General features: G+C 38.1%; 2 protein-coding genes across 2 annotated transcripts; both read left to right on the top strand.

Annotated features, from left to right (window-relative positions):
- The first annotated feature begins 1,253 nt into the window (after positions 1 to 1,253).
- Positions 1,254 to 5,528, top strand: aoc2 (amine oxidase copper containing 2). The gene is made up of 5 exons (XM_088358700.1): positions 1,254 to 2,862; positions 3,877 to 3,995; positions 4,086 to 4,252; positions 4,601 to 4,733; positions 4,810 to 5,528. The coding sequence occupies exons 1-5, from the start codon at positions 1,311 to 1,313 to the stop codon at positions 5,092 to 5,094; spliced, it is 2,256 nt and encodes a 751-aa protein (XP_088214826.1). The 5' UTR covers positions 1,254 to 1,310; the 3' UTR covers positions 5,095 to 5,528.
- A 162-nt stretch (positions 5,529 to 5,690) lies between these two features.
- Positions 5,691 to 9,974, top strand: LOC148384191 (apoptosis regulator BAX-like). Its single transcript, XM_088358645.1, has 6 exons — positions 5,691 to 5,890; positions 5,966 to 5,996; positions 7,356 to 7,520; positions 7,607 to 7,745; positions 7,855 to 7,959; positions 8,975 to 9,974. Exons 1-6 carry the CDS (start codon positions 5,863 to 5,865, stop codon positions 9,113 to 9,115), a joined length of 609 nt encoding a protein of 202 aa, XP_088214771.1. The 5' UTR covers positions 5,691 to 5,862; the 3' UTR covers positions 9,116 to 9,974.
- The last annotated feature ends 915 nt before the right edge of the window (positions 9,975 to 10,889 follow it).

Raw genomic sequence — 10,889 nt, 5'->3', positions numbered from 1 at the left:
AAAACAATAACAATGGAGATCTGTACTATAGTTTCAGATGGGGCCCAAAATTGACCTTTGGGTGACCCCACAACTACGAGCCATATAGGAGGAGGAGGCATCTCCACTTACACCAGAAAAGGTAGGAGGTGAATGCTTTGTGCTTCGAAAAGAATGTGAAAACACAAAAAAACAAAGACTGATTACTAACAGCTAACATGTCTGGACCACCGATCTTAAATAAAAACATTGAAAAACCAGGTGGGGATAAAATCTGAAAGACGGAAGTGGAATGTTTAAAACTGTTTAGTAGATCTTGTTTCAGCAACGTATGTATAAACAGCTATTTGAGGCACACCCTGCAAAGAGGCAGAAAAAAGCCCCAGAGGAGATCCGAACAGCTCGCCAAGTAGCAGTTCACTATTAGCTAGATATGTTGCACAGATGTCCGACATGTACATATGAGAAGGACAGAGATAGACAAGTGGCCACTGTGTGGTCCTTTGTGAATTCTCCAACACCCCCAAAACTATTTTGTTGTTGCAGACCGAGCCTTTCAAACATGCATTTAGAAATGTATTCCTAAAAAAATATTTTTATATAATAAGCATATGTTTTGCACAGTGATGAAAAATGGTGGCCCTCCCCATCATTTAATTTGCCCTGATGCAAAAACAAAGATGGCAGTTGAGACTGTCCAGATGGAAGGAATGAAAGGAATACAAGGAATGCAAAAGATAATCTAAATAGTAATTTGTAAAGCTCGAAACAGATACGTGTGTGCACGTATGTGTGTGTGTGTGTGGTGCACATAAATTCAGCAGCTTCACTCCACTGCCAATCATTATTTTAAATATTTATGCAAGTGATTTTTTCCAGTCACCATCTCTCACAGGACTCACAAAAATGAAGTTTCACACCAAGGCTTGTTTATCTGTACACTCCCTACATAATTCTACTATCATCTGAGATGCAAGAAAAAACTCTGAGAATTTTATTTTCACAATTATTGCGTAGTGAAAAGATAAAAAATGGGATTTTGAGAAGCTTTTCTTTTCTCTTCTGGCTTACAAGTGCGCTTAAGTTTTGTCAACTGATACCAACCCCAATTCCAGTCAAGCTTAATTGTGAGACCTTCTGCAATCTGGCAGACAAAAATAAATGGGACAAAATTGGCTAAAAGACTTGACTCCTCCTTTGCTCGAGTGCTGACAACCCATCATGGATCGTCATGATGAGGAGGTAGGATCGGGAGCAGATAGGGAGGGGCTCAAAAACTCTTCTGACCATTTCAGCGCTGCTCACTTCTCATTTTCTCCAACCAAGACAGGATGAACTCGCTGGTAAAATGGGCGCTGTTTCTTTTTGTACTCGTATCTCTCCTTTTGAATATTATTCTAATTGGAATATATTCTCACCGCGCACCCAAATGTTCCGCTCAGCGCGCGCATCCTCTGAGGGGAAAACACGACGCGCGCAGCCGCGTGTTCGCAGACCTTACTCAGGATGAATACTTGCAGGTCCAGCAGTTTATGCTCCAACAGAAGAACTTAAACATATCAACCAGGCAGCTGTCCAAACCCTCGGAAAACTTCTTGTTTTTAATCGATTTTTTTCCGCCCAAGAAAGTGGACGTGTTGTCCTACTTGGATGGGAACGCTTCCAAGCCAGTGCGCGAAGCCTCCGTGGTGGTCTTCCACGGTTCGAGGGGCTACATTAAGGAGTATTTAGTGGGGCCTCTTCCAAACCCCATATACTATCGAGATGTCACCGAGATGAAGTCCAAGACGGGGCTTCCTATTAACGCGCGCACGGTCACCATTGGAGAATATGACTTGTTGACAACGTTTCTGGACCAAAAATTATTCTCCCAGCTGCCGGAACTCATGAAAGAGAGCTTCGGCGCCAACAAGAAGATCCTCCCGTTTGAGCAAATGCCCCGAGGAGTGCAATCTGGAGACAGAAAAACCTGGATCTCTTTCTTCAGGGACATGAGCGGCATCTACATCCACCCAGTTGGTTTTGAGGCGCTCATCAATCACGAGAGCGGAAATGAATCCGACTGGAAAGTGGAGAAACTTTTGTATAATGGTCAGTATTTTGACACGGTAGAAGAACTTCGACAGAAATATGCTGCTGGATCTGTTAAGAAAATCGTTTATAAGGAGATACCTGATTATGGTTCTCTGAAACCCAAGAGCAAACCTCTGCAGGTTAGCCCACTGCAGTATTACACAGAAGGAAAACGCTTCAGCGTCAGTGACAACCAAGTCCTGTACCTGGACTGGAGTTTTGCTTTTGGTTTGAGTTCCCTCACTGGGATGCGGGTCTTCGACGTGCGTTTTAAGGGAGAGCGGATTGCGTATGAGCTGAGCGTACAGGAAGCCATGTCGGTGTACGGGTCAGTGACCCCGGGGATGATGATCACCAAGTTTATAGACTCCAGTATCGGGATTGGCCGATTCGCACATGAACTTGTCCGTGGTACTGATTGCCCACATGAAGCCACCTATGTGGACACATACCGATATATCGACGTAAACTCACCGGTTCGATACAGGAATTCCATATGTGTTTTTGAGCATAACTTTGGTCAGCCTCTAAGGAGACACTTCTCGGATTTTTTTAGTACGGGTTATGGAGGGATGGTGAACAGCGCTTTGGTGTTCAGGACAATCACTGCAATCGGAAATTACGATTACATGTGGGATTTTATTTTCTACCAAAGTGGATCTGTTGAAATGAAGGTGCATGCCACGGGATATATTTCGTCGTCTTATCTGGTGAACGGCAGTTTGAAACATGGACACCAGGTAGCAGAAAATGTCCTGGGAAACATCCATACGCATTTCATCAACTTCAAGGTGGATCTGGATGTTTTAGGTGAGTCCGATGCAAAGTTTCCTTATATGGCAGGGGTGTCAAATTCATTTTTTTTGTGGGCCGGATCGTAGTCGTAGCTTCTTTCATGACTGTCAACCCAAATAAATGTATGAGCACCTCATATTATAAACAGTAAAAGCTGCAAAACAAACTCACAAATAACTCAAATCAGACGAGTAAAAACTGGTCAAATATATAAAAACAAAAGATATTATTAAAAGTGAAGACAATTTGCAATTCTAGTATCTTCGCGGGCCACATAAAATGATGTGGCGGGCCGTATCTGGCCCCCGGGCCTTGAGTTTGACATCTGTGTTATATGGTAAACTCAACTTGTTTGAGTAAACAATATTGCTTTTTTTTTTCTTTTCTGAATCTGTATACATTTGAGGTAAATATATCCTTTGTTATAAACGTTTGGAATTTATTGTCAACAGTGAAGCAAACAATTGGGAGCCTCATTTTATTATCCAGCTTAAGATATCTGTCTTGTAATAAGACACAAGTAGTTTCCCACCCAGCGTGCTCGATGAAGGAAAAAGGTTCTTGGTTCCCATGAGCTTGTTCCTTTTAGGCTTTATAGAGGGTCTCTCCCAGGGGTAACCATTCCAAAAAAAACTACAGTAACATAGTTGGCCTGATGTTGATAAAAGCAACATGAAAATCCCACTGGCAGTCACTGTGGTGCAAAGTCCATTCAAGTTGCATTTTAGTCATCAGTTATTGCATGAGCAATATAAATTAAATTTTCTAGATTTAATTCAATGATAGTAAATATAAAATGTTTCTCTTTACACCAAGAGTGTCAAACTCATTGTAGTTATAATTTCCCTCGAAGGGCCATAATGACTGTTAACGTCATCTAAAGCAGACTAGTAAAAAATGTTTCAATCATTTAAAAAGATGATTTTTATTTTATTTATACTAATGTTGAGCTTTCATATTATAGGAGCATTACCCCTATCATTAATTTTTTTTCTGTATTTTGTATATATATATATATATATTTTTTAGGAGTGAAGAATATATTCCAAACCAAAGATATGGAATTTGTGAATGTGACATTACCATGGATGCCCGATCGCCATGCTATGGTACCTCATTTGGTGGAGAAGCAACTTAAAACAGAAAAGGTAAACTTTCAAGCTCTTTTTGAGTAACGCTATAACATTAGCTAACCAGATTTCATGATGTGTGATGGACTAATGAGACCACCTCTGCAGGAGGCAGCTCTTCGTCATGGTACAAAAATTCCTCGTTACCTGCACATTGCAAGCAACAAAACCAACGCTTGGGGTCATCAACGTTCATATAGACTTCAAGTCATAAGCTTCACTGGAAATCATCTCCCAGAGAGTGAGACAGTGGAACGAGCCATTTCCTGGGCCAGGTGAGACCAACAGATTCAATAAAATCTTTCAATTTATTTATGTGAAAATTATACTATGAGGAAGGAAAATTATGTGTATTTTTTAAGTTAAGTTTTTTAAAATAATAAAATAAAATAATTAATTAAATTTTAATTTAATTAATTAAATTATTAAATTAAATCATTGCACTCTGGTCCAATAGATTTTATTGCGAAACAAATCTTCTGGCCTCATCTAAAAAAACCAAAAACACACCTCACTTCAGGGGAAAAACATGACACATTTATAGAAATATATTCAAGAAATTGAACCCTTTCTGGAAATACATGATTAATTTTGGGAGATTTTTTATGTTGGTAATTTTACAGGTATAAGGTTGCCATCACCAAGCATAAGGATTCAGAGCAGACCAGCAGCAGTTTGTATAATCAAAACAATATGTGGAACCCAGCAGTTGACTTCAGCAAATACATCGAAGACAATGAAAACATTGAAAATGAGGTATGTTGTGATTTTATATACAGCTTGGATTTTGTCGATGGACATAAATGACCAATTGTTTGAATGTTTATTATAGGATTTGGTTGCCTGGGTAACCACTGGATTTCTCCACATCCCACATGCGGAGGATATCCCCAACACTGTAACTGTGGGTAATGGCGGCGGCGTTTTACTGCGACCCCATAACTACTTTAATGAGGACCCTTCCATTCATTCTTCTGATGGGGTCTACATAAGTTCAGGGAGTGAAGAAAGCTGTGAATACAACAGGATGGGCTGCCTTGCTCAAGAGACCTGCAGCCCTGTACTGGAACCCTTCACATATAATGGTTTTGAAGGAGTCATGAAGTTCGAGGACTGAACAGACAAGAATGTTTTTTTTTCTTGCGAAAGCCGCAATAAAAAATTTTGGGAGTGTGGTGATTTTTCATCTAGTAAAAACAAAGCACAATATATGAAACACACACTTATACACTTACAGGTATGCTCACAGATGTTTTAACAATGCTTGTTTTTTTTTGCTTTTTTTTTAAACATTGATTGTCAGACTTGTATATTTTCTGATCTTGCAAAAATGATTAAATGATTGAGTGGTAATAATGGAATTACGCAACATGTAAAAAGGTGACTGCTGAGAAAACAGAATTTATACACTTTGAGGTGAAAAGCTATGTTATTCTACACCATTGATTTAATTCTTCTTCATTTTTATTCACTTATTCGGTTTTCCTCTCTAATTTCTACATTTTTTTGGCTGATTCAAGTCGTTCCAACAATAAAACCAATCCAACCTTTTCTTTTTTGTGTGAATGGGTCATTTCAAATATGCTATAAACTCATTACAAAAACCGACGTGGTGTTAAAAAACAGGATTGGCGTTAATAGCAATGACTATTTTATCCTCAAGGTGGCAGTAAAGGTTGTCATGAGTTTATTCGTGAACCACCTATAACCACAGATGAAGAAAAGTTAAGTCGCGGACTTCTCAAGTCTCGACCAAGTTTAGTTAACGCGAGTTGTTGCCGGTGTCAGACAAATCTCAGCTAAAGTATTTTAGTTTTAGAATCGTCAACTAGACTGACGTCGTCTCTGGTGTGCCAAGCAACGGGAAGTGTTTTGTTTTAATACGATGGCTTGCGAAGGAAATGGTATATCAGGTAAGCTTGATATCAAAAATTCCAGATGAAAAAAAAGTTTACCAACTATTGCTAATATGTTGTATTCATTCACAGATGAGAGGATCGGAGAAGCACTGATAAAGGAGTAAGTGCCTCTCTCTTTTTTTATTCATTCCCCCCCTCTCCGGCATTTTGTACAGTAGATACATGTTGATTTCACGGAAATGATTATTTTCTCACCTAATACGCAAAACAAAAACATCTGCTTGTGATTTAGGGCTATACAAATAAACTTGACTTGACTTGACTTGAATCTGCCACCACAAAACATTATGTAGAAGAAAAAGCGGAACAAAATCCGAAAATGAACTAATTTGTGAGGTTTGACAAATGAATGTTATCATATGTAATGATAATCATATCTAATGTCAATATTCTCTCATTTAAATGTACCATTTTCTCGTCTTGGGTTGACAAATGTGAAGTCTGATTGAGCAGGTGCACATTTTTATTTCACTTTCATTTTCATTCTCTGGGCCAGATTTATTTACCTGAAGGGCAGGGTTTGTCATGCTTTCTCTCACGCTAAGTTTAGGGTTGACGAGTTTACTTTGTTTTGTAGTCTCCATCGTACAGCTATGCTTTTTGCTAGTTGCTTATGGAGGTGTGCAAAATATTTTTTTTCTATCTAGAGTACCTCCCAATACTCTTTCAATGTTGTTGTTCAGCAGCAGTTACTTTTTCATACACAAAAATCCAAAACCTATCAAGATTTCAGTTTACTTGGGTTGTCTTTTGCGAGATGTTCAAATGGGTTTGATAAACCGAAACACTTGAGTGTGGGAAATGCACAAAATGCTGTATTAGTATTCAGGAAATGGGTGGATACATTTTCTGTGTTAATAGAATGGAAATCCCCCGAGACTCACATTTTTTGAGGAAGTTCAGGTCCTTCTATACAAGCGCTACAAGTCTGTAGAAGCAAGTACTTACTCTGCTTGGGGAGAAGAGTCAATTCCAGTGACTGAAGATGGAGACAGATTCCCTTAATGAGGGACTAGAGATCACAGAGAAACCCTCCCTCCATTTTGGACAAACGTTCCCATCCTGAAGACGATACTGCAGCAGCACTTTTTTCAAGTAGACTTATTCAGCATCTCTGCCCCCCCCCCCCCAAAAAAAACAAAAAATGATTCAACAGGTAACAAATCTATTTTTCTTCTGGCTCAGATTTATAGACCAGTAAATTCTTGCTTGGGATTACCCAAAAGCTGTTTTTGTATTTGTCTATGACGGTTGTAGCATTTATTTTTTGTATTTGCTAATATTGCTGCTGTAATAATGTAAATTCCCATACAACAAAATATATAACTATCTTGTTCATTTTGCCAACCTCAATGGCTGTCAAGTAACTAAGTATAACTAATAGAAAGATCCTAAAAAGTGTTATTGGCTCGTTCATTGCTCTACATTCTCACCAGGTATAGTCATGTCGTTTATCCAGGGTTATAGAGGAAGAGCTTAGGAATGTGCCCGCAGAAGATATCCCTCCTCTCACTCCACTGGCTGTGGAAATACAAAGTACTCAGGAGAAGAAGCTTGTGACCCAGTTGGGCAAACTGATCCGAATTGTTGGTGACAAGGTGAAACATGACAAGGAGTTCCAGGAGTAAGTTTCCTCTCTTTTTTTTTATTCTGTTGTATAAATGCCTATGAAATTGAAATTTGTATTTTTTTTTCTTTACATCATGATAGTGCAATTGATGGTTTAACCTATATGGATGGATCCGTGTGGGAAAATTTCAAGAAAGTGGTCAATAAGGTCTTTGAACAAGGCATTACTTGGGAGAGCATAGCTGTCCTCTTCTATGTAGCAGGGAAGCTATCGCTCAAGGTTATTATGCATTTATTTTCACACCATCAAAATCTTGCTGTCTCTTGTTGCTGTCCGATTACACTCCTTGCAAAACGATTGTATGCTTGACAATTTATGTGTTCATCAGATGGTGGAGGCTCATCAGCCACAGTCAGTGAGGAACATCCTGGTTTGGACAATGGATTACTTTCGGGTGAACCTACTCGGCTGGATTCGGGAACATGGTGGATGGGTATGCTTGGTTTTCTTTTTTTTTTTTTGTCCAAAAAAATAAAGAAATACAACTGATTCATGAAGCAAATTTGAAGCTTCATTTTCCCGTCATTGCTTTTAACCTAAATATCTAAAATTGTCTAGTATCATGAAGGCTAAGACTGATAACTTGCTGCTCATGTAACTCTTGTCCTTGACTGTTTGCTATTTTTCCAGGTGCCTTTGTTATCAGGTTTTGGGAAGTATGCAATACTACTTATTTAATATACTGTATTTCCCGGACTATAAGGCTCACCTAAAAACCTAAAATTTTCTCAAAAGGGTACAGTTCGTCTTATAGTCCGGTGCACCTTATATATGGACCAAATTCCTAAATTTAAACTGGCCCGAAGCATTGTGTCATGAAATCAATCATAAGTGGCCTGCTGAAGACTATGAATCATGAATCAAAAAGACTATGGATCATTATTTTGTGACTATAAAGTAATTTGTTGCATCTGAAGTTGAAATAAAAAAGATAAAATGGAGAATGATTTGAGATTTGGATTAAAAATCTGACATGATGCATTAATGGTGCGCCTTATAGTCTGGTGCGCCTTTTATAAGGGCAAAGTTTTAAAATGGGCCATTCATTGAAGGCCTTGTAGTCCGGTGCGCCTTATAGTCCGGAAAATACGGTACTAATAAATCACCATTTCTCATCATTCTCATGTAATTGCACTAGCGTTACCCCTATTGCGTCAAAGTTTTTATATTCTACTGTATTCCTAATTGCTACAATTTACCACACCAGTCTATCCTAAATCTCTCCAGCAAGCATGTTTAATCCTAGCACATCAAGTTTATGGCCACTCCTTTAATATTGTGAAACTAGCAAAGAGTTATAGGGAAGTAAGTAGACAATGTGTGAACCACAATTTGATTTAAATTATAACCTCAATGATTTGATTCAATATCATACTGCGTCGTGTCACATTAATTTTGATGTGGTGTTAAAATATCGATTTATACAATAGTTTTGTTTTTGTCAACAGATCAACAGTTTCTCTGAGTTGGCAAGAACCTCCATGCAGAACGTGGGATTGAACCGTCAACGCTATAGCGTGGTCCTCATATTCTGCAGTGGCATCCTCATAGGAAGTTTCTTCACCTGGAGGATGAGCAGAGGCTCTTGAAAATCCTCCAAATCAATTTGGCACTATTCCCAGAACGTGTGAGTTTTTTGGTTTTTTATTTGTTTGTAAACATTTTGACACCACTATCAAATACGGTACATGGGTATTTTCATACTTGAATTGATACAGTATTTTATCAAATATATTCTCTTTGTAGGGTGTCCTCATTGTGATTGTGGGACACTGAATTAAAAAAAAAACATGGCAACGTTAATCATTTCAGGCATCCGCAACTAACTTGCACAAGTTACACTCCAAGTTCACGAGATGTCATTATTAAATGTGTTGAATATTTTGAGAATTTTACCCCCAAAAAATTACAGCCATTATTATTTGTTGAATTTGTGTAAGAAACTAAAAATAAGAAGTAATTATTTACAAATATGAAAAAGTATTAGCTCGGTTTTTTTTTATATCTCCTCCTGTGTACAATTGAAATGAATGATCAATCAGTTCCGTTATTTGTTAAAAAATTATTGACAGCAAATATAAAACGTACGCTCCACTGTTCGAATGCTGGCGTTTGGTATAATTTTTTGATTAAATCTCAGGAAGAAATAGAAACTAGAGAAATGATAGCGTTAAGCGTTTGTTGTCATATTAACAGCGTCCACCAGATGCCAGCAGAGGGATAGCTCCAGATTTTTTTTTGCTTCTATTTGCAGCTTGCTTCCATTTATGAATACATACTGTATACATATATTCATTCATTCATCTTCCAAAATGGTTATGACATGCTTTATTCGTGTGGTAACAGACATTTGTGAGACAAGTGTCTTTTTTGTATTTTTAAGTTCTTTATTTTGATATTTACTGTTTATTCGCTACCGCTGAACCTGCTATTAAATTCTTATCTTGACTTCGGAGTTTCTGTGATGATTACGTAACAGTTAACAAAGAAAGTGTCATAAATCTACTCAGAAAGCGATATTTCAAACTTTATCATTGGTCTCAAAATACTTTGTTTTGCCATCATCGATTTTAAGCATTGTGTGTTATCCATGCATAAGTATCTTCGTATTTATCGCTTTCTGGTTCGACCTTTGACCACATCTACTCGGCCTCGTTTGCTCGACCCCGGCATTCCAGCCATCCATTTTCAACTTTTACATAAATAAAACATCCGTGACGCATTTGGTAGTTCTGCTGCGTCGTCCTCTGAGAATTGTGTATACATGTTTTACTTACTCTAGCTCTCATTGGGCTCTATTCAGCAAAAAGTCATTTTTCTCCTGAGTCAGCATGTTAATGTACATAATTAATTGTGCATGAGTGTGCATGTTTTTGCATACGCAGTACTTACACATGTGTTCAGAAATCCAACCACTGATCCATCCATACACTTTGAGAGAGAGAGAGAGAAAGAGAGAGAGAGAGAGAGATGGGTGTGAAACACTCCATCATATCCCTGCTGCTCTGCTCTAACTGAACCAAGTGTTTTAGTAGATTGAAAGAAAGTGGAGGAAGGGAGTAGTGCCGCAGGAGGGATGGTGGTGGCGTGGGCGGTCAAAAAGGACAGACAAGAGCTTTAGGAGACTCATTTTCATCAAGCACAGCACTTCTCATTCCAAAATAGTTTTTTTTTTTTTAAAACATGGCCTCAGCAATCTCTTAATTTGTACGCTACTTCTCAATTTAATCACTATAACAACGTTGAATAGGCAATTTTAATCGGATGTGTGCCTTGTATTTTGGACAATGATTTAAAATAATGTATTTACTTTTTTCGAGCTGATTAGTTTTTTGGGAGATTTTGCTTTTAAGTTTGACCTTT

This window comes from Syngnathus floridae, chromosome 17 (assembly GCF_059516105.1).
Source record: "Syngnathus floridae isolate MCC-2025c chromosome 17, RoL_Sflo_1.0, whole genome shotgun sequence".
Taxonomy (NCBI): Eukaryota; Metazoa; Chordata; class Actinopteri; order Syngnathiformes; family Syngnathidae; genus Syngnathus; species Syngnathus floridae.
Note: the sequence above shows the minus strand (reverse complement) of the source record. Positions and strands in the feature narration are given on the sequence as shown.

Excerpts from the sequence above, each read along its gene's own strand:
- LOC148384191 (XM_088358645.1), top strand. The coding sequence starts at position 5,863 with ATGGCTTGCGAAGGAAATGGTATATCAG. Across the intron at positions 7,521-7,606 it reads CATGACAAGGAGTTCCAGGA|TGCAATTGATGGTTTAACCT; the intron begins GTAAGTTTCCTC and ends ACATCATGATAG. Across the intron at positions 7,960-8,974 it reads TTCGGGAACATGGTGGATGG|ATCAACAGTTTCTCTGAGTT; the intron begins GTATGCTTGGTT and ends TTTTGTCAACAG.
- aoc2 (XM_088358700.1), top strand. The coding sequence starts at position 1,311 with ATGAACTCGCTGGTAAAATGGGCGCTGTTTCTTTTTGTACTCGTATCT. Across the intron at positions 2,863-3,876 it reads GGTGGATCTGGATGTTTTAG|GAGTGAAGAATATATTCCAA; the intron begins GTGAGTCCGATG and ends TATATTTTTTAG. Across the intron at positions 3,996-4,085 it reads AGCAACTTAAAACAGAAAAG|GAGGCAGCTCTTCGTCATGG; the intron begins GTAAACTTTCAA and ends CCACCTCTGCAG.